Source organism: Astatotilapia calliptera, chromosome 19 (assembly GCF_900246225.1).
Source record: "Astatotilapia calliptera chromosome 19, fAstCal1.2, whole genome shotgun sequence".
Lineage (NCBI taxonomy): Eukaryota > Metazoa > Chordata > Actinopteri > Cichliformes > Cichlidae > Astatotilapia > Astatotilapia calliptera.
The window spans coordinates 13,751,147-13,774,697 of NC_039320.1; the positions used below are offsets into that span (position 1 = coordinate 13,751,147).

A 23,551-nucleotide genomic window follows, 5' to 3' on the forward strand; every position below is an offset into this window, starting at 1 on the left:
AATTAGTGCTAATAGCCCAATAAAATACCAGAACTTCACTCACCAAAATGACAGCCCAGCCTACTTAGAGGGTGGTTTCGTACACATGGCATTAGAAATGTTCCAAAATGCACTGACAGGTATTTTGCCTATGAGGTGTAGAGAATCATCAGCTGATTCTGTGTTCACTTAATAATTTAAAACATGTGAAAGTGTGCATAATCATCTTAAGATCTGTCAAAGCACAGGATAAACTGACATTCTGCAGGCTTTACCGTAAAGCACACATGCAATATTATTTATTTATTATTACTTTTGTTGTGTTGTGTTATTTTTTGCGTAGTGCCAATTTCATTGTACTGTTGTACTATGTATGACTGTGCAATGACAATAAAGAGTTATCTTATCTTTTATGTATATTTTAAAGCCAACAGTCACTAAATGGGTATAATATAAAATGACTTTGCTATCATGGATAATGATAGCATGATAATGATTTAAAATTCACCTCTTAATTCGTTTGCCTTGAATATCAGGCACACTGCACTTTGAACATCTCTTACAATATTTGTCCTTTTATGAAAAACGGTGTTTTAAATCCAAACATGAGTATTTGCAGCCCCCAAGTGGTCAAATGTGGGAATTACAACAAAACGTTGAGATGGAAGTGGAAGAAGTTGGGTTTAAAATCTGTAGACCATAAAATATTACAGATGAAATTGGCATCATCATCATTGTCATTCAGTCATATTGATGGTTTTCTTCAGGAGGACAAACTTGTGGGCCCAATGGGTGGTGTGGCGATTGCCTCACAGCAAGAAGGTCCTGAGTTTGATTCCACCACCTGGACGGGGCCTTTCTGTGTGGAGTTCAGTGATGCGAATAACGGCGTTACAAGTAACGGCGTTACAAGTAACGGCGTTACTAACGGCGTAACTGAGATGAGATTGCATGAGGGACACGTGCAGGCATTGTGCATATGTGATGCCACGTGAAAAACCTCAGTTGGCATCAATGTAGCTTGCCATCACCAGTGTGTGAATGTGTGTGTGAATGGGTGGATGACTGGATATGTAAAGCGCGTTGGGATCCTTAGGGACTAGTAAAGCACTATATAAATACAGGCCATTTACCATTTACCATTTATGACTTTTTCATATTTGCATGACAGTGATATAGGATGGATTACACAGGTATCAGTTGGGATCACCGTTGTCTGTTCCCAGAAGTCAGTTTTACTTCACACAACAGAGGTAGAATGTACACTATCATCTTTATATATTCCTAAAACGTAGCCTGGTAGCTGATTAAAAGAATTTGTTGATACATGTACATATTTATTTAACTGTAAACTCTAACATTTATACCTTTCATGTGAACATAATCTGATTAATTCCAGCATTTCACATTCATAAATGTACTAATTTAATAGTTTTTCTTTTTTCCTTCTTTTTATTAGTAAGGATGTTATTGTGATATCTATAGAAAATTTAAAAAGAAATTTAATTAAATGTATTTTTGACATTTTCCCTGTTTCATCTGTTTTTTTTTTTTAGCAAATTGTCATGGTTCCGAGTCTGATGACTCAGTGTTTTGTGAGGTTTTGGTTCTGTACTCCCTCTGTTCCAGTTCAGTCGGGTCTCTGTGTAAAGCCTGTGTCTCTGAGTCTGTGTCTCTGCATGTGTGTTGCATTTCCTGTTTTACTTTGAAGGTCTTTGTCTTATTTCAGTGTATTCAGTTTTGCGTGCTCCCCATCTCGTCTGTGTGATCAGTGTCAGCCATGTCTCCCAGCTATTTCTTCTTGGTCCATTTCACCTCTTGTATTTAGCGTCTGCATCTTCCCCTGCTCATCATTCCGTCGTCCCTCATTCTACACTCTGTGTTACGTCTGCCAGCTTACCTGCCTGTTTAGTTTATTTGTATTCTCAGTTTAGCTAGTTTTCTGTTTTTTCTGCAATCCAGGAATAAAGCCGAGTGTTTTTGAGTTACGTTTGCCTCTGTGAATCCTGCTCTTGGGTCCACCATTCCCGCCTGCCTTCACACAGCCATGACGCAAATGAACTCAACTCAGTCCTGAGTGAGGCGCCAGACACACCCAAGTAAGCAACCTCAATCAGAGCAGGGATACTGTGGCCCCACCTTGGACCAAGGCCTGGGGAGGGGCTTATTTCAAATGCCTAGTGGTCAGTCCTTAGCCCGTGGGACCACACCAGAGTACATTAGAGTTATATTAAGAGTAACAGACAATATGAATTTTAGCTGATGATGCTTAGATTCATTCACTAAATTCTACCGGTATACTAACTTTAAATTGTTAAGTATAAAGACAGTATCATCAGTACACGGTCAATGTATTATATTGTTGAATTCAGTTGTGCAGTAAACCTCAGATCAGCAGCAGCAGGTTAGCTGGTCACAGCCTGTACACAAAGAAAACTGCTGTTGCAATAGCGAATGTTGGTGTGTTTTCGAAATGAAGTCAAAGTATTTCTTTCTTCATACTCTCTTAAAAGCTTTAGTTAAATTGGAATATTTTAAGATATTACTAGTCATGGGCATCGTGCAATGAGTGTCTTTAAACAAAGAATTCAGGATTACAAACAGTGACTTGATAATTGGATTATGTGAAAGGACCAGTCTAAAAAAAGAGGTATATTTGAATAAAATACAGTTTAATAAACATCAACCACTAAAACACAAACCATAAAATAGATCACACCAGATAGAAATGGCGATAAAGCACTGAGATCATCTGAGGTAGCTTTCACAGCCTTCCACCCAGATGTCTCCTAACTTGACTTACATCAACATATTCCTGTTGGATTTTCATTCTCTTATTAGCTAGAGCTTAATTTAACAAAAGAATTCTTAGTTTTCTTAATTTACAGTTTACAGGCATTTAGTGAAATATTGCAGTAAACTATTTCTGAAAAAACAAACAAAATTAGTGCTGTCAGCGTTAATCTCGATAAAATGACGTTAACGCCATAACCGCATTAACGCGGCAAATCTCCGTTAGCGAGTTAACACGGAACGCCCCGTGCGTGGGGCTGCACGGTGCTAACGCTAACGTGTTAACAAGCTAACCGCACTAATGCGTTAACCAAAAATTTTAAAACAACTATCATTTCTTCACAGGTGAGCACTGCTTGGATGTAGACAACAGCAGAAGAAAACAAGAAAAAGCTGGATGTTCAAGACATGAAAGAATCCTCACCTACCCAAACAGTAAGCTACATAAACTGTATCTCTTTCTGCTTGTACCACTTAGAATTGACTACATCAGTGGGACAGCTCACATTGAAACAAAGTAAGAAAGGCAAGGCTGAGATGGTTTGAACAAAGAAGAAGGAATAGTGAATATATTGACAGAGGCTCTTTACATCTTTACAAGATGTGAAAAAAATTGGATTTAGTTATGATAACCAAAGATAATTTGCACATCACCTGTTTCTTCTTATTAGGGCTTAAAGTTTGCATTGTGAGGTGGGCTCTTTGAGTGAAAGACGGTTCACCACGGGGGGTGACTCATACTTGCAAAGAGACTTCAAGTTGTATAATTACCCTTAGAGTCTGGTTGTTCTGGGTGTACTCAGCCTCTTTGCCTACTTAGAGATGAGATACGCTTCAGCCCATCCGTGACCATGAATTGGATGAGCCGTCAAGAAAATGGAAACGGTTAGAGTCAGAAAGGTTAAAACAGGGTATATTGCCCTTGCGGCAACTCATTAGCCAATGAGGTGAACAGACAGTCTTCCCATAAACTGCCAGGGAATCTCACATGAACCCAAGATTTATTTCTTTGCAAATCAGTGTTGTGTGCCAATCACAGGTAAACCCTTCCGCTCATAATGCTTCCAAATGTACTCAGTGATGGCGCTCTCTTGGTTAAGCTCTTTCCTGAACAAGATAATAAAACACTTGGGAGCCAAGTGACTAAAGAGGATGCTGATGCAGGAAGTAAGGATGGCTGCACCTTCTATTGCTGGTTTGTACTTCCCTGACATGGTGAGATAAAGTGGGAGGAAGATAATCCAGATAACCATGAACAGCATCATACTGACAGTGATTAAAGAAGCATTTTTATACAAATCTGGCAGCTGTCTACCCTTGAATGCAAAAAGGAAACAAGTAAGGCCCAAGCAACCATTGTAGACTAACATGGCTGAACCCAAAAGTACCCAAAGGACGTCATCTCACACTGGTGCAGGATAGTTTTGCCCACTTGGATCTCTTGAGGAGTGGGTGGGTTGAAGATCAGCCATGACACTGATACGGCCACCTGGATCCCAGAGACAACAGTCACAAGCACCAGTGGTTGATTTAGCTTCTTTATCCAGGGCCCAATCGTCAGATCAAAGTTGAAGCCCAACAAGATTTGAAACAAGTTGGCCAGAATGCAAGAGATGCAGAGGGTAAAGACTATACCAAAGAGCGGCAAACCTACGCAGTTTAAGTTCTGAGTAGGTTTGTCAATGAAAGTGAACGTAAGGCAGAAGCCAGCCAGCAGGGACAGCGGGAGTTCTAAGATTGATTGCAAACAGAACAGCAAACACAACAGTAACAATGATCCCAGTGGCTGCCAGAGAACAGAGGATGATCGAGAAAGGATCAGACCACGGGAGAAACTCAACTGTTTTGTTCAAACACCGATGCAACTTTTTAGACGAATATTGCCTTTCACTGCAGGGTTTACACCTTGAACCTGCACAGAGAAAGACAAATAATATTTAAAAACATGAAGAAAGAGAAAATATTTTCTTATTCAACATGCAAAAGCCTAAATGTAGACAACTTGGTTTTAAACATGGAAGTTTAACTGTAATATCTGATTACAGAGCAGAAGTGTGAGAGTAATATTTGAAAATATTTGCAAATTAATGTAAAAACTGATATAGGATAATTATGGAAATGAGGTCACGTTTTTAACAAATATGGATTGCATTTATATAGCGCTTTTCGAGACCCTCAAAGCGCTTTACAATTCCACTATACATTCACTCTCACATTCACACACTTGTGGAGGCAAGCTACAGTTGTAGCCGGAGCTGCCCTGGGGCAGACTGACAGAAGCGAGGCTGCCATATTGCACCATCAGCTCCTCTGGCCAACACCAGTATGCAGTAGGGTGAAGTGTCTTGCCCAAGGACACAACGACCGAGACTGTCCAAGCCGGGGCTCGAAACGGCAACCTTCCAATTACAAGACGAACTGCCAACTCTTGAGCTACGATCGCTTTAATAAAAGCACTATAGTACTTTATGGTAATAATCAACTTTATAATTGTTATTTGATTTTTTTTTAAAGAGTAATAACAATGTTTACATGCGAATCTGTTTTCTTAGAAGTACCTTTATCTTTGTTTAAGTTTCTGTGTCTTGTGTTTGAGCTGGTTTATGTGGCAAAACTGAATTTTAAAGGTTTATTGCTCAGGTATTAATAAAACCAGTGTCCAAATGGTAATAAACTATTCAAAAGTCAGTAGACGTTATTACTTTACTGTATGATGTGAGTAATTCTTGCAAATAAGTATCATAAATTTGCATTGATGTGACTATATAGGATTATTAAGCACAGCATAATTTAGATAATCATCATCTTACCTTTTCCAGGGGAAAACTCTCCAATCACACATGCAACACAACGTTGACAACACTTCCCCTCTGAAACTCGTATCCTGCTCCACAGGTTTGAGCAGTTGTAAGCGGACACCTTAAAAGGAAACAATTGCATTACTACATGATATAAATTATGTTGGGAAATAAATTCATGTTAGTTGTCCTCTCACCGTGTCATTTATCAGGTCTTTGAAAAGATATAATGGGATTTTAATTTTTCCATCTGGACTGTATTTCCCAATAGTTTCTATTTTTGCACCCTGTTTGAATTCAGACATGTTCCAGTATACGATATCATATCCCATCCTAGGATCTCCATCACTATTGAAGGATATGTGTGTGGTGCTCATGTTAAAGTTGACTCTTTGGATTTCTGAGAGAAACTGTAGAGATAAAACATTGTAAATCAACCAAACTTTTCTACAAACTAAAATATAAAGTTTAAAACATTTTTTTGTTTTACTGTTAGTAGGAAAAGGCTCTGCAACAATAACAGAAATATTGGTAACTTGTGGCAAGAAGTTAAGTTCCCAAAATCTCAGGACATTAAAAAATGATCAGCAGCGAGTTTCAAACCATTTAAAGCCATGAATGTGATGACAAATTTAAGGGTGCTCTTTGAAAAATATATTGCACAAGTTTCTATACAGGGATATGCTTGTGTAGTTCTCTTCCTGGTTTTGTGTATGTGATAGGGAGAGTGGAGGTGGGGCTCAGGAGGCAACACACCTGTTAGCAGTTGGTTAATTGTACTTTATAGAGGTTTGCTGCTAAACTTCTCACTCTCTTCTCCCCAACAAGCGGGAGACTGATTTTATTTATCCTTATTTTTTTGCAGATACCAGATACTCTTGAAAATCAAGCAAATTTATTATATAATCCTTTTTAGGGACAAATGTATAAAAATTATTTGTCAAAGACAAACAATTGATAATCAACAAGCTATCTTTACTGTACCTCTGAGGCTGTGAATTTGGGGCTATGTTCACACTGGTGGTTGTCCCACTTCAGCAAGCATCTGAGCCCCTCACCAATGACTTGAACAGCTAAATAGATCCTATAAGATTCATCCTGGTCGATGTAAGAAGCCAAGAAACTCGGTTCCAGACATTGTCTTTCTTCTTCAGACTGATTTGAACAAAGTGGATTCTGCGTCAGGTAATCTTCGAGAAGGGCGTTTTCAGTTCAATTAAACATTGAGATGACACAGTCTTTAAAGCCAGGCACCTCTTTCTGCTTAAATATGAACCCAAAAACTTCTCCTGCCAGCTCGATGCCTGACATTGCAGAGATCTTTGGAGAGCTGGACCATGCATCACTTGCAATCCACGTTCTGTTAACTTTGTGTTTAATAGCTGCTTCCAGGATGATTTCTGCATTAGTCTCCTTTGTGAAGAGAATGATGGCCTCAGCAGAGGAGTTTTTTATTTTTTCCAGTAGTTCATTTAGCTCAGTTTGGGTCTGGGAGTTGTTTGTCATAAAATCAGCTGACAAGAGGTGAACAAAGAAACTTCTTCACCAGCTCAACAATACCTCTTGCCTGATATTTATCGCTCTGCACTGTTCGCAGAAGCTTGAATCTGTCGCTGAGAAACTCACTAGTTGATGCATAACCAATCTGTTAAACAGACATAAGGAGATATTACAATACATCAGTTTCAACAGATATACAATCTAAAGATTTAGTTGCCAAAATCATTACATTTCTACTGGTCCTTATTATTATTAATGTCTCTTTGTGTTTCTAACTGAGCTTTGTAGGACAGTATCAAATGAATAGAAAACAAACCTGGGCAACTGATGACAGAGCAACAATTCTTGCTACAGCTATCGATACTTCCGAGTACCTTTCTCCAATCACCACCTTCATTTGGGGCTCTGATGGTAATAAACAGCTTCGTGGGTCTGACTGACTCTTCAGCAGCTCAAGAGTCGCTCTCACAGCGAGGCCGACATCTCCACAGGTGTCATAGATGTCGTATCCTATGGTGATGTTAGGTAGCTTGATTTTTCTGATGGCGTATATCATTACCTGACTGCGGAGGAACATTTGTACATCCTGTCCATGAAACAGTGCAATATTATGATTGTAACACTTACATTGTATTATTTTTTTTTATTTACTTTAAATATCTATGTGGGATCTATATGTATGACTAAGCTGGTGCATGACGATTTAAAGGAAAAGCCTAACCTGTTACTTTGCACAGTGAGGGGTTGTTGTTTCCCTGTGAGAGATCTTTTGTTTGCATGGTTTGCATCCACCTGTTCTCCAATCAAAAAGGTTTATGCAAAGGATGACACAGTATATCTGAGTGATCACTGTTATGGGATTGGTTTCTTCAGGATGACAATGCAGATTGATGTGTTAGACATTTCTTTCCACCATCACCATCACAAAAGCACTAAAAACAGGGGAATATTGCTCAGAAGAATGGTTTTCATTCCTCCATTAGATTTTTGTGTCTATAAATGCTGGAGATGCAAAATGCATTTGATTTCCATCCAAGATATTTTGAGAAGAGGAAAAAACATATGCAGAGCTCAAATTCTAAGTAATCCAAAGGTATTAAGACTAGGTTTCAAGTTTTTTTTAATTGAAAGACATTACTGATCCAAACATGTGGTGCAGTTTTCACAGCAACCCATGAGAGGGCAGCATGTTTCATTTAACAACCTTCATTGAGAATTATATGCCTAATAGTACAATCCGTTTTACTTTAATGAAATCAATCACTAGAAATGCTATCATTCACTATAGCTAGAGCGCTGTTTCAATGATGTTGCAAAAACTGTTTCTGTTACATTCAGTATTTAAAGTGAGGATCATGGGACCTGATCAACTCGGTGAAAGATGTGAGGATTAAGCTATCGAACTCAAATCAAATTCCTTAAGTCAAAAGAAGTAAGAATGATATTATACATTATACAAACGCCTAATCTGTATTTTTTTATTTTCTTCTTTGGTATTTCTCAAAATAATATTTATAATATTCTATGCATTTTCATATATTTCCCACATTTATATGTAATTAATTAATTAGTAGGATTATTTTATTTTGTCACGTTATGTCGCACTGCACTGTTACAGGAAACTAAGAGCAGCTTTTGCTTTGAAACCGCCCTCCTATATGGATTGGGCCTCCGGTTCCCACGCCCTATGGGCCGTGGAGCAGATCATATAAAGGCGTTACATCCAGCTGTAGCAGCGGACACCCAGAGGGCACCCTGAGGAGGACCGCAGAAAACAGACATGGCTTCATTAATGTGGGGACTGGTCTGCGTTATCGGCGTTGTCCTGGCACCGGGATCTTTAGGCACTTTCTCACAGCCCCGGTCGCACATTACGCCCCCAATTCCACGAGTGTCCCCGCAGGTCCCCCCGAAGTTCTATGGGCGCCTCGACGATAACAGATCTACTGTCCAAACCTCCGACGAAGCACTAAATGACGAAAAATTTCACCAGCACCAGGCGGATGATTTTACCGTCCAAGGAGTCCAGGAGCAGCGGAAGGCGCGAGCAGGTACCAACAACTACCTGACAGGAAGGACGTGATATCCATCCACCTGCTGTGGACGCAGTGTGCAATGGTCCTTTGCTCTCACTTTGTATATATTTCTTTATAATATAAATTCACAATAACAGTAGATAATTTCTTAACTTTGTTGTAACTGATTACTTTTTGAAACGTAATAGTTTCTTTATTTTACTTTTTATGTAGGTGACTTTTGAAACTAAAGTGAATTTAAATAGTGCTTAAAATATATGTCCAAAAACCTTTTTTAAAGCAAGCAATCTTTTTGTTACTACTAACAATCTGTTGTTTGTCTAATTATCTAGACAAACTAACAGTTTCTTTGCTTATCCATTATATTTTGATAATAATAAATAATTTTACGTTCAAGAAACGACTTTGTTTTGTTTATCTTTTATGTTTAACAACTTTTTTTCTGTATAGTTTAACAGTTTATCGGTTAACACGCCTTTCTTCTATTAAATGGTAATCTACTGTTTAACTCGTTTGTAACTAGTTTGTAAGTGTCTACCTGTACTGCCATACCTTTTTTTCTACTCACAATTTCACTTCAGTCATAGTTTCAGTTAGCTGCACTGTTTGTCACTCGCTTATTTTTATTACATACTATTAGCTAACGGTTTAATCTCTTTGGCATATATTTACTGAGTTGTTTTAACCAATTAATCATCACTTATCTATTGTACTAATTTATAATTCTGCTTATCCCTTCACTTACTGGTTAACTGCTCAGACTTGCTCAGATTCATTACCTACTTAAATTGTACGTTTCTAGAATCATTTATAGAAAAAGGTCATCGAAAATTATTTTTAGCATGACTGGTGTTTTGTTGCTTTTTCTTCTCTTTTTGCACTAAATTAAAGCAGCCAGAGCTTTAATTCTTTTCCCTCTTAACTTTTCTTTGTTGCTTGGCAAAGATGCTGGCACATATTCCACGTCTCAGCCACTACAAAAAAGTCCAAAGCTGCTTTCACCGCTGCAAGACAAAGCTGCACCGCTTGGATCCTGGAAGCCTGCTGGAGACTCCAGAGGATCCATCAGAACTAATGCAGGTACTAAACTGAAACATTAATAAATCTGTTTAATTTCTAGAATGAGTTTTGATTTGTGACTGAAAATAAAACTTTGCAGTAACTGTTGCAGTGCTTGTCTTAAGATAAACTGATTTTCATTAAAAACCACAAAAACATGCTATTTTTTTTCTTAAAGCAACAAGAACCAACTGCAGAAATCGACCAATAGATCTGGTTTTCATCATTGACAGCTCCCGCAGTGTACGTCCTGCTGAGTTTGAAAAAGCCAAGGAGTTCCTGGTGGACATGGTGGACAGTTTGGCCATTGGCTCTGATGCCACTCGAGTAGGCCTCGTCAATTATGCCAGCACCGTGCAAATCGAGTTTCTGCTGAACACATATTCTGACAAGTCCCATGTGAAGCAGGCACTGGCCCGTGTTGAGCCCCTTGCTTCAGGCACCATGACAGGGATGGCCATTAAGACGGCCATGGACAAAGCTTTCACCATGGAGGCAGGAGCCCGAGCTGGCTCTGCAAGCATCGCCAAGGTGGCCATCATAGTGACAGATGGGAGGCCCCAGGACAAGGTGGAGGAAGTGTCAGCATCAGCACGAGCAGCAGGAATCGAGATCTACGCTGTGGGAGTAGACAGAGCTGATGTGGCGTCCCTCCGACTCATGGCCAGCCAACCTTATGATGACCATGTCTTCTATGTGGAGACTTATGGTGTCATAGAGAAGCTCACTTCCAAATTTAGGGAAACTTTGTGTGGTAAGGATGAAGATGATGATGATGATGATGGGAGTGAGGATAAACGTGTAGATCCTGGAAGTGATGATTACAGCCTAGATAGCAGGAAGGAGGGTAACAGAATAAATGAGCATGATGATAAAGGAAACAACGGTACGTCAGAGCCATCCTTCTTTTATTCAGCTGTGATTGTATGGGCAGCACCATAGAGGGAATCTCCATTCTAAAGTTACAGTCCTCTTCTTTAGAACAAGGACAAGGTAACTAGTGATTTACCTCCAAAAAGGGCATCATTAACTATAGCCATTCAGATGGAGAGAAAGTAAGAATGGTGTTGATGTTGCCGGAATTAAACACGCACAAGTTATACTAACCAACTTAAAAGAGAAGACCAACCTCCTGTCACTGGTTGATCTGCTGACTTGGAGGAAACTCGAAGTACTTTGATACCTTAAAATGGTTGAAACCTGATATGATGCTGTCTTTATTTTCACAGAGAGCGTGCTCCGCTTCACGTGCAGCATTGCAGTTTGCGCCTCATGACATGTGCCTTGCTTAGTTACCTGCAGGCCTGCTCAGGTGCTCTCCAATTATGGCCTTCGCAGCCTCTCACATGAAATTAATAGCCACGTATCATAAAAAGTCAAATAATTATTTTATTTGAGTAAAATCATTTTAAGTGGAAATTTCAAGGTTTTTCAGTTAAAAAAACAGTTGATATAAAAATGCCAAGCTTAGTTTCTCCTTCCAAATTGTGGTTCCACACAAACTAACAAAGTCTATTTCTTATGCTAGCCATGCACCATTATACATTATGTCAAACTTTGCAAGACTTTTAACATGCTTTTAATATGCAAATATTTGTGTTTGGATTTTATCTGTTTGACTTGTACTTCATGGAATTGTCTTTTTTTAAGTTCTGGAAACTTGAATTTAAAAACACCTCTTTCTTCACAAATAACTCTTTGCTATAACATCACTGTAGCTGAAGCACAGAGATGAATCTAATTTGCATGATGCAGATTGCTAGAAGCATACTTGCAGCATACTAACATAGATGCGCAACACAAAATAATTGATTTCAATGAATCACTAGACCTAAGCCAATCAGACACTGGAGTGTTTCTTTTCAGGTTTGGAGCCATGTGCTCAGGGACACAACTGCCAGCATATTTGTGTCAACAGTGGCGACTCTTACAACTGTAAGTGTCGCCCGGGCTACATCCCTAACCTGGACATGAAAACATGCTCACGTAAGAGTCTTTATGTTTTTCTTCACATTTATATCCATTGTTTAACCTTTTTTCTTTTTTTACCATCCCCCCAACAGAAACATGCATTGGTGTCCTGGATGTTTGATTTGTTTTCTTATAATCCACTGGGAAAGATTTAATAAAAGGCATTTTTTGTAAACTTTCAAGGGCATTATAACCATGTGGTATGGGTAACTAACTGGTCAAACCACGTTATAGTATATGAAAGATCTAATTTTTTACCTATATTCTTTCCTATTTTTCTATATTTACCAGGCTTATTGTCTAGCTGTAGTTTCTTTGTATAACCTTTAAATATAATCACAATAAATCCAACTGCCTCAAATATGATGATATTTGAAGAACATACCAAACAAAAGTCATCTGCAGTGACAATGTGAATTATACCTTATATACTTTAAGCATTTTATCTGCCTCACTTTCATATTCTTCCTGTGCATGAACAGAGGCATTGGGAGTATATATAAACTCATATTTACTAAACTTGAGAGCAGAACATCCATGACTATTGTGCTTAGTACAGTGAACTCATCTGCTGGCTCATACTTGGATCATCCACTGATCCTGAGACTCTCTTTGATCCAGGCCCATCTGGGTGCTCACATTACAAGGAATTTGGAAAAAAGTTCCTATAAAATAAGATGATTCTAAGGGGGGTAGGTTGAAACTTTATTTCAGATTTGATTTATTTTATATTGAATGATATTAAAACTGAAAATTGCAGAGAAGGAGGTGCAGGAAGCATTTGTGTTGTGCTAACAGTCATTAAGAATGGATCATTTTAAGGAACTGTTAATTTTATCCAAGTCAAGAGGTCGGTTTTAGAGCTTTGTTACTGACAAAGTAGATGGATTTATATGCTTTATTGCATTAATTTTGGATGATTGTGGAAATACTTTTCGAAAATATCTTGAGCTGTTCATCTGTTTTGTAAATGGATGGTTCATTAAAGCTGATCCGTCCCAGGTATACTTCCCAGGTTAAAGCCCACCCATCTACACTAAGGCGGATAAGTAGCAAGCAAAATGGATAGATGTATGAAATAATTTTTTTTAACCATATGAAATTTGGATTTTGGCTGTATGCGTCCCATCTACCACAGTAGTAGACACAACTAAAACTTATATTTTTTAACTGTAATCTGGATAAGAAAGGAAAACTTATTTCAAAATTTCACATGTTGTGAAACTCCTTTTGAACATTAGCTGGTTTGGGCACTTTGTTCTGAAGACACACACACTGCATACCAACTCTTGTTACTAATGTTTTGGGTTGCTCTAAATAGATTAGGACAAACACTATTCAGCACAAATTAAATAAGCAGGGCATGGTGAAAGCCTGCATTAATGAGCGGCACAAACTCTAATAGTGCAGAAAAGCCTTCTTAGCTGTTATTTGTAAACTGAAAACTCTTTCACTCAAACGTGAATGCGTGTTTCTTTCCAGGTTCAGATCCATGTGCCCGGGGAAATGACTGCCAACACATTTGTATCAACAGTGATGACTCGTACACCTGCAAGTGTCGAGTTGGATATGTACTGAATGCGGACCAGAAAACATGCTCACGTAAGTATATGATTTTTTTTATCAATTGATTTGCTTTTGAGAATTCATATTTATTAATAATGTTGTTAATTGTGCTGAGTTTGATTTTTGGGTTTGGACATTAAAAAAACTCACCTTAACCTTTCAGCACATTGTATTTCCCATGGTCTGGAAGTAAGTAAAATCTATCCCGACCTTCAGACTTTGGCCTGTCAGGTGAATATTAGAAACCAGTACTAAGAAGAAGCACACATAAGAACTGATGTTTCCTCTCATTTGATTGAGATCTGTGGTCAAATCACAGAGCAAACAGTTTAAGGGAGACTTCAAGCTAAGGCATCGAGCACATGACAGCGCCTGTAATAAGCGCCACAAGTTCAGGAACTGCTGCTGTCAATAGAGATTCTTACCTTGGTATGTATCAAGATGGGTTAATGTTGAATGCAGACCAGAAAACATGCAGATGTATGCCAGGGGTGAAATTTCCAGGGGGGTTAGGTGGGTTATGACCCGCCCCCCCCCCCCCCCCCCCCCCCCAATAAAATTAAGAATTATCTTGCATCTGGGAATTTACCCAGATTTATTTATTTAGACAGAGATCTTCACCCCCCCCCCCCCCCCCCCCCACACACACACACACACAAAGTTACGAGAAGATGTAAGTGCGTGAATCGTGAATCGCAATTCTCCATATGCACGTCGCTCAGTTTATGTAGGGATGGCCAGATGAGGACATTAAGCTGGGAGTGCCAGCTTAATTTAACATTTATTTATAAAATACTGACCCATAATAACGTTCAGGGGCTAAAGATACAAGCAACTGTACAAGTGACTCTTTTCAGATTTGTGATATGTGACCAGAAAAATGAGTGCAAACATATTTGTGCCAGTGATAATGATCCATACCTCTGCACATGTCATGAGGAATATATGTTAAATTCAGATCAAAAACATGTTTACGTAAGAATAAATGTTATATAATGGGCCTTTGTGATCAAGAAATTTTGTTTTTCATGCTCCCAGAATAAGGATGAGGTTGTTTGTTGTTATTATTTTTAATGGCAGCAAGTTTGGTAGACAGGAACTGACAGACCAAAGGGTAAAATATTTTTAACTCACTTTGGCAAGGACTGCATAAAGCTAATATTCTCATGTATTGTTTACTGAACTATTCTGTTTTGGTCTTTTAACATTAACTCTAAAAGGCAAAATTGCCAGTCACCAAAAGGCCAAAGCTTAGCTCTGATTATATAAAACATCACATCACGTGTGATCTCTTTTCAGGTTCTGATCCATGTGCCCACGGTCATGATTGCCAGCACACTTGTGTTAACAGTGATGACTCATACATCTGCAAATGTCGAGTGGGATATGTATTGAATCCAGATAAGAAAACATGCTCACGTGAGAACCTGGATCCTTACAATTCAGATGTGTCTTGGTTTTGCTTCAGAGTCTGCTTTGTTGAACTCTGTGACTGAACCAGGTAGATGTTAAAGTTTTTTTCTTCCAGGTTCAGATACATGTCCCCAGGGACATGACTGCCAGCACATTTGTTTCAGCACTGGTGATTCATACATGTGCAAATGTAAAATGGGATACACATTGAATCCAGACCAGAAAACATGCTCACGTAAGAAACTTAAATCTCAATATGTTTGTTTTTCATAAACTAAAGGAGAGTTTTTAACAATAGAAGTGGATTGGATCGTGTCATCAGTATAAGTCAGTCAGATGTGGAGCTGTTTCTTTACAGGGTTGGACTTTTGTGCAAAAGGACATGATTGCCAGCACATTTGTGTCCACAGTGACGATTCGTATCTCTGTGAATGTCACGTGGGATATGTTTTGAATGCAGACCAGAAAACATGCTCACGTAAGACTTTTCAGTATGTCTGTTTGGTATCAGTGGTGTGATCTAGCATTTCAAAGCATGCCCACAAAACTGCTGTACTTCACCAGAGTGTAGTTTTTCATCTTTAGTGTAGCAAAACTCATCATCTCTTGTACACATGGTCTATTGTTCTGATCTGAAATTACTTCTATTCTTTCAGTGAAAGATTTAAGAGATTTGAGTTACACAGCTCTCTGCGCTTCCCTGACTGAACACCATCAGTTAGAAGTGAAAAAATGTGTATTCCTGATCAGTTGCAAGTGATTGTCAGTCACTGTGAAACTGATTGCTACATGCCACTCGCTAGAGATAACTGTGTCGTGTGAGGAGTTGGTGAGGGGTTTCTGAAGGTTGCTGGTAGTCTCTAGTATTAAATAGGCTGCAAAGAGTTATATGGTGCTGTACCAAAAACCTCTTAGTGATTGTTCTAGTTTCTTACAAGTTGCCGTGACCACCAGTAGACTTGAGGTGACTCCTGTTGTGATTTGATGCTGTATAAATAAAACTGAATTGAATTGACTTGTCTGCAAATAATCTTAAACTGCTCACCAAGTGATAGAGATGTGTGATTTGATGCAAACTTGAAATAAAGACTGTTTTCCTTCAAAGTAAGATTTTAACATTTTCTAATTTCACTGCAATTTGGAGAGTAAACAGGGAGTGTTTGCAGACAGGTCAAAATCTTTCATGCAGACTGTGGGCAACCATGGCAGTTGGCTAGCAAATCACAAAGAGGTTTTTGGTGCAGCACAATCTTTTTTTCTTATTTCATCTGGCAACAGTCAGGAAATATTTGCCAATTGGCCGGATAACACACATTTTTCCATAGTAACTGGTGGTTGGCAGTGGGCTACTGACTGGTATCTAAGCCTATGTGATTGAGGCCTAACCAAGTATTCTTTATACAGACAACTGATTATTTGTTTTATCATGAGGTGCTGAGGGGATGAGTGTTTCTTTTCAGGTTCCAGTTCAGATGCGTGTGCCCAGGGACACGACTGCCAGCACATATGTGTTAATAATGGGAATTCATACATCTGCAAATGTCGAGTGGGATATGTGCTGAACGTGGATCAGAAAACTTGCTCACGTAAGAAAGATTTGTTTTTAAATTTCTTAGAATATTTTGTTATGCCATAAAGATTCAAGAAATTGTGGAGCAAATGTATTATAGTCTAAGGAGCTTGGAAAGAAAGGTACAAAACAAAAGTATTATACATGATATATAATGCTAGAAAAATGATTCAGGGGGACCTAATGTTAATGTGTCATCAAAAAGTTCTGTGACACCTCTCATAAAAAGCTCATAAGAATGTACATTTGTACAGTTTCTGCTTTAAAGTAATCTTCTTGTGCACCTCAGGTCTGCCTCCAGCCCATCTGTGACATATGTTAGGTTTCAAGCCAACCAAGAGGCTGTAAGGGCCTTCACTAGTATCACCTCTTGGTTGGATGGTGCCTGTAAAACACACCTAGAAGCAGCATGAGATGCTTTAACTCGAATAACATTTTAAGGAAGTGGACAAATTTGCAGAGAACTAATTTGGCAGAATTGTTTGGTGATCAAGAATTGGCTCCTTCTTCTTAATCCAATGTGCATGGGTACATGCTGGCACAATGGCAGGCATTGTGAATGTCCCTGTGAATGCCAGAAAAATAACAAAAGTCCTTATGGTTGTACTATTAACCTGAAGCCTGTAGGTTTTGATACTTCAGACCCTCCGCTGTTGTTAATAAGAGCTAGGTTTTAGAGGCGCCAGCTCTTATCAACAGTAATGATTCCCAAAATGAAAGTCTGGTCAGTTTAACAAAGAATTGGATGTTTGCTCTCTGTGCATACTTGAGGTTCGTTTTGAAAGTGCAAATTCAATCTGGCACGTCGTCAGAACGGGAGTGACCGAAACTTAACAGTGGCATTTGACAAGAGGTGCATAAGAAGATAATCTTCAGGGGAGGTCAGCCAAATTTAAATGGATTTCTCTCCAACTGAGTGGGAGTGGATAACTTTTTAAGCCATGCCTCGTATTATGAGAATGAGAACAAAGCTGCGGTTGACAGAATAACCAAGTCAATTAATATTATTGCAGGTTCAGATGCTTGCGCTCAGGGACATGACTGCCAGCATATTTGTATCAACAACGGTGTTTCTTACACATGCAAGTGTCGAGAAGGATATGTGTTGAATACAGACCAGAAAACATGTTCCCGTAAGAATTTTACCTTTTTGTCAGCATAAATCTTCAAGCCTAGGTTTTCTGTAATGTGCAACTGATATGGTGGATATGCAATATTGTTTTACTAAGAGATGTGGCACATGGTTTCGGTAAGCCCTCAAAGGTGAGATGCCAGTATTATATTTGTATTTACAGTCATATTCTCTGACAGTGTCTATAGGCTTCACTATTTTCCTAAATGGAATTTGTATGTAAAAATCTGGATGAGCTCAAAGATTTATACCTATTATGTGATCCCTGGTGTCTGAGTGATTGGAAAACCCACAGGTTCTACCACATCTATCTGAGCACCCACTTTACCTGAGGGTAGGGAGGACATTGCTATTTAACATAAGCATTGACATGAGTGATATTTGTTATATGCCTTATGGATAATTTACCTAATGCAGTGGCAACATAGACTCCATCTGACCAACAGTTAATTCTGGTCATTGATGCTGTTCATGTTTGTTGGTCATAGCGATGGCCTATTGGTGTTTGATAGGCTCACCTCTGGCAAATTGGAGTCATAGAACTGAACATGTTGACTGTATTTGTTCTGTTGGTGCCTTTTGGAGCATTTTAATTGAATTAACCTACAAAGGATATAACTTGCTTTGTGATGCAGACCAAACGAATAAAGAAAAATCTGAAATGTACAGACCTGTACAGTTTATGGATGTAGACTACTAACCAAGCTTAATGGCATTAGCCAATAACTCAGCCCTCCTTCTTTATTTGTCAAAAAACAAAAAAGAAAAAACTCAACCCCCTAAGCAAACAAACAATCAAACATCAGCAGTCAAAACCCATGAGTAACAGCACATGTCATGCCATCCTTTATATACAGTCTATAATACAGATATAATAAATTCCATTGTATCTGCTTGGGAACATGGTCAAGCCTATAATACTGAATCTTCCCATTTAAGTTTACATTTTTTTGCAATGATATCTATGTATTAATGTTTTGTGTTTTTCATTTTGTATCCTTCATTTTGTGGAAAAGTCTACAGCTAACGAAGATCAGTGGCAAGCATTACATGTGCTGGTCCAGCAAAGATTATGACATGAGATGCTAGAACTGGAGTGGAAATTTTGTGATGGAGAACTCTGGCCCAACTAAAGAAAAATCTTTGACTGGAGTTATTACCTGTTATTACTGTTTCTTGTTTCTTTTTTTTTTTCATTGCTATTTGTAGTACATATATGTTGTACATGTGAATAGTATTTCTTTAAGCATTGATTATATGTCATGAAATCCATGTTTATGATCTGATCTCCCTCACAAAGGACAAATCATGTTGGTTCTTCTGATGCATATCATCTTATCAATAACCACCAACTCTTTTTATTAAAAATAACATCTAAGATTCATAAGATTTATTAATCTTTAAAACAGTTTACTTATTGAGCACTGATTCTTTGAAAGGTTTAAAACATGTTGGTTGCTGCTGTTGATCCTTAAACAAGTGGAGAGCTGAGAAGACATGAAAAAACACCTGTGATATTATTTGACTGTCTCAATAATTTTATTTTACTCTTTCAGAGGAAATGAGGAGTGAAATAACCGAGGATGCCTGCATGTGTGAAGCTCAGATTGTGTTCCAGAAAAAAGTACAGTCAACCATTCAGGAGCTGAGCAGAAAGCATATCCTTTTTCTTAAAAATGTGATAACTGCATGAAAGAAATATCTGTCTTTACTTTGTGTCTCAGCCCGAGCCAAACTATCTTAGCAACTGAAAAAACTGAGCAGGGGCATTAAATATCCTGATATATTTTTTTATAGAAATACGTCATTTTAAATCAAAATTTCATTGTTTCAGTAACACAAATGAATAAATTTTAAAAAAGCATTTATATATTTCACACACCTGTCCCATATCCTTGTTCCACTAACTGGTGATTGGTACCATATCTTGATGTTCTTCCAGAAATGATAAAAAACAGTACCATCAGTTCTACTCAAAGGTTCTACTCAAAGACACAAGGATCTCCCGGTGTTTCAAATCTAAACAAAGTAGGGAGGCTAATGTTGCTCCCATGAAACTGAGTATTCAAATCTCGAACAAGATTTGTTGTTAATTCATAAAAACAGGACAAACTTTGTCTTCTCATGTAAACGGATTATGTTTCCATGCAAAAGAGCCCACTCAGTCACTTCAAGGTTAAGTCAAAACTTGCTTTTTCTTTGACTCTGTGTCTCACTCGATGAACTCTCAGACAAAGTGAATCAGATTGAAAGCCACCAGCAATATTAAGAGCATCAATACCATCAGAGGACAAGTGCAGGGCATGCATTACATCCAGCTTCACGACCCATGGGAGTCAACCTGTAAACATCTGTAAACTGGAATGTTAACATTTCAGTGAAAGTGTGCGTGGTTTTGATTTTTGTCATATTAAATATGATTATTTTTTTTAATTTGCTGCCCAATCTGTTTTTACTTCTTGCTGTAAAGTCAGGTAAAACTGGTGTACATGTTTACATATACAGTGGGGCAAAAAAGTATTTAGTCAGCCACCGATTGTGCAAGTTCCCCCACTTAAAATGATGACAGAGGTCAGTAATTTGCACCAGAGATACACTTCAACTGTGAGAGACAGAATGTGAAAAAAAAATCCATGAATTCACATGGTAGGATTTGTAAAGAATTTATTCGTAAATCAGGGTGGAAAATAAGTATTTGGTCACCTCAAACAAGGAAAATCTCTGGCTCTCACAGACCTGTAACGTCTTCTGTACGAAGCTTTTCTGTCCCCCACTCGTTACCTGTATGAATGGCACCTGTTTGAACTCATCATCTGTATAAAAGACACCTGTCCACAGCCTCAAACAGTCAGACTCCAAACTCTGCCATGGCCAAGACCAAAGAGCTTTCGAAGGACACCAGGAAAAGTATTGTAGACCTGCACCAGACTGGGAAGAGTGAATCTACAATAGGCAAGCAGCTTGGTGTGAAAAAATCAACTGTGGGAGCAATCATCAGAAAATGGAAGACATACAAGACCACTGATAATCTCCCTCGATCTGGGGCTCCACGCAAGATCTCATCCCGTGGGGTCAAAATGATCATGAGAACGGTGAGCAAAGATCCCAGAACCACACGGGGGGACCTGGTGAATGACCTGCAGAGAGCTGGGACCAAAGTAACAAAGGTCACCATCAGTAACACACTACAACGGCAGGGAATCAAATCCCGCAGTGCCAGACGTGTTCCGCTGCTGAAGCCAGTGCATGTCCAGGCCCGTCTGAAGTTTGCCAGAGAGCACATGGATGATACAGCAGAGGATTGGGAGAATGTCATGTGGTCAGATGAAACCAAAGTAGAACTTTTTGGTATAAACTCAACTCGTCGTGTTTGGAGGAAGAAGAATACTGAGTTGCATCCCAAGAACACCATACCTACTGTGAAGCATGGGGGTGGAAACATCATGCTATGGGGCTGTTTTTCTGCCAAGGGGACAGGACGACTGATCCGTGTTAAGGACAGAATGAATGGGGCCATGTATCGTGAGATTTTGAGCCAAAACCTCCTTCCATCAGTGAGAACTTTGAAGATGAAACGAGGCTGGGTCTTCCAACATGACAATGATCCAAAACACACCGCCTGGGCAACAAAGGAGTGGCTCCGTAAGAAGCATTTGAAAGTCCTGGAGTGGCCTAGCCAGTCTCCAGACCTCAACCCCATAGAAAATCTGTGGCGGGAGTTGAAAGTCCGTGTTGCTCGGCGACAGCCCCAAAACATCACTGCTCTCGAGAAGATCTGCATGGAGGAATGGGCCAAAATACCAGCTACTGTGTGTGCAAACCTGGTAAAGACCTATAGTAAACGTTTGACCTCTGTTATTGCCAACAAAGGTTATGTTACAAAGTATTGAGTTATATTTTTGTTATTGACCAAATACTTATTTTCCACCCTGATTTACGAATAAATTCTTTACAAATCCTATCATGTGGATTCATGGATTTTTTTTTCACATTCTGTCTCTCACAGTTGAAGTGTACCTCTGGTGCAAATTACTGACCTCTGTCATCATTTTAAGTGGGGGAACTTGCACAATCGGTGGCTGACTAAATACTTTTTTGCCCCACTGTACCTGGGTTCCTATTCAAATATGGATGACAACTTGTTTATCAACATGTAGTCAACTAAACATCTCTGCTTCTATAATTGTTGTTTATTGAGTAGACAGCCTATTACTTTCCTATTGTGCATACGCTACTTTGAGAGCTTTTCTATGTCCGTGCAGTGTAGCTCTTGGCAGAACACTAAGCCTCCATAGCAGAAAAATATAAGCTAATCTCTTATGTAACAAGAGTTTTATAGTTGTCCGTCAGATTGCAGCATTCTAAAAAAGACCAAAAATGAAGGCTGATTCAACAGGCTTATGGCATGTTACATCACAACGATTTATTATACCCCTCCCTTTGATACCTGGATTGTTTGATAACCTTTTTATTATGATTATAATTATTGTTTTGCTTGCACAAATGTGATTAGTAATTACTATTTTGTTTGAAGGAGATGGAAAGTAGTTCAAAGAGTTTAAGTATTACCAACTCTTCCAGTACTTTGCACACTTGGCCATGAAAGTCTGTTTTCGTGAAAAGTTTTAAAAACCTGACTTACTCTATATACATGTGCTGTTTAAATAGACGACCATGTGCATGACATAATGTATATTCGTACTTAACTGTCTGTATATTGATTTTGTAAAGGGTATTTAGTGGCAAATGAAAAATAAATTTTCTGAAACAAAGGATTTAAAATTTCTTATATTGTGTTATTTACAAATTTATCATTCATTTTAACACTTTAACTGTCTGATAATAATCTTTATCAGACAGTCTATGATCAGGAAATGTTATATTTTTGTCTTTTAATATGTAATAACTTAAATATTTAAACGTATTTGAATAATCTTTTGGGCACATGAGAAAATACATTACCAAACATGACTGGAAGCGCTGTCCAATGCCTTTCGCCTCAGCTAATAAAAAAACTACAACTACCAGGGAGCACCGAGTCTCCCAGTTTCCGATTTACCGTTACCACGGGAGACCGAGGGAAGCTACAGGCTCTGAACACCCAAGGCAGCCACCATTAGCTACGAAACATCGATTTTGAACTGTTTTCCAATATATTTGCTGATTTAACGTACTTTATCTGCAGGGAATCTTTAAATTTGTGAGTCATGATTTTATGAACGTCTCTAGCTGACGGTAACAGTTTACCATTGGCCACTTAACACTAGCCGCTAACTAGCTAAGTCAGCAATCTATGCTAAAGTAATCGTCACATTCACCAAATGCTGGAGCCTGGAAATTTCAATGTGCCTGTTATTTGTGTAATGTAACATTATCGCCACAACCATGTTTATATACCTCAGCAAAAAGGTAAGTTCGCAGTTATCTGACACAGCTCACTGGCCACAAGTACGCCAGGAGGACGTAGTGTTGGGTAACAGTTATCTCCCGTGTCTTGTAGATCGCTATTCCCAATAATATCCATCTAAAATGTGTGTCTTGGAACAAAGATCAAGGCTTCATCGCTTGCGGAGGAGACGATGGTCTTCTGAGAGTACTGAAGCTGGAGACTCAGACAGGTAAGATAGTTAAAAAGGTGCACGACTAACAGAGGCATGCACACAGAAGGATTTCCTGCACCTCAGAGAAACCCTTTGATGGTTAGAGAAAGTAAACAATGATTTGCGTTAACGTT

General features: G+C 38.7%; 2 protein-coding genes and 1 pseudogene across 8 annotated transcripts in view; 2 read left to right on the plus strand and 1 right to left on the minus strand.

The window, feature by feature from the left end:
* Positions 1-4,135: 4,135 nt before the first annotated feature.
* Positions 4,136-7,849, minus strand: LOC113012678 (G-protein coupled receptor family C group 6 member A-like; annotated as a pseudogene).
* An 877-nt stretch (positions 7,850-8,726) lies between these two features.
* LOC113012562 (matrilin-3-like) lies at positions 8,727-20,338 on the plus strand. Of its 5 annotated transcripts, none has more exons than XM_026152837.1 (12): positions 8,728-9,121; positions 10,052-10,186; positions 10,344-11,051; positions 12,032-12,151; positions 13,619-13,738; positions 15,002-15,121; positions 15,231-15,350; positions 15,474-15,593; positions 16,576-16,701; positions 17,699-17,818; positions 19,374-19,475; positions 20,034-20,338. In XM_026152837.1, exons 1-12 carry the CDS (start codon positions 8,851-8,853, stop codon positions 20,084-20,086), a joined length of 2,115 nt encoding a protein of 704 aa, XP_026008622.1. In that variant the 5' UTR covers positions 8,728-8,850; the 3' UTR covers positions 20,087-20,338. The 5 variants fall into 5 exon arrangements, with proteins under 5 accessions (XP_026008623.1, XP_026008622.1, XP_026008625.1 ...); XM_026152839.1 differs by having other exon boundaries at positions 8,729-9,121; positions 10,344-10,919; XM_026152838.1 differs by lacking the exon at positions 17,699-17,818 and having other exon boundaries at positions 8,727-9,121.
* Positions 20,339-22,875: 2,537 nt separating this feature from the next.
* wdr35 (WD repeat domain 35) overlaps positions 22,876-23,551 on the plus strand; it is a 28,089-nt gene continuing 27,413 nt past the window's right edge. For all 3 annotated transcript variants that reach the window (XM_026152763.1, XM_026152761.1, XM_026152762.1), the window contains exons 1-2: positions 22,876-23,226; positions 23,318-23,435. In XM_026152763.1, coding sequence (XP_026008548.1) covers positions 23,203-23,226; positions 23,318-23,435 — 142 coding nt within the window. In that variant the 5' untranslated portion in view covers positions 22,876-23,202. The remainder of the gene's footprint in view (positions 23,227-23,317; positions 23,436-23,551) is intronic.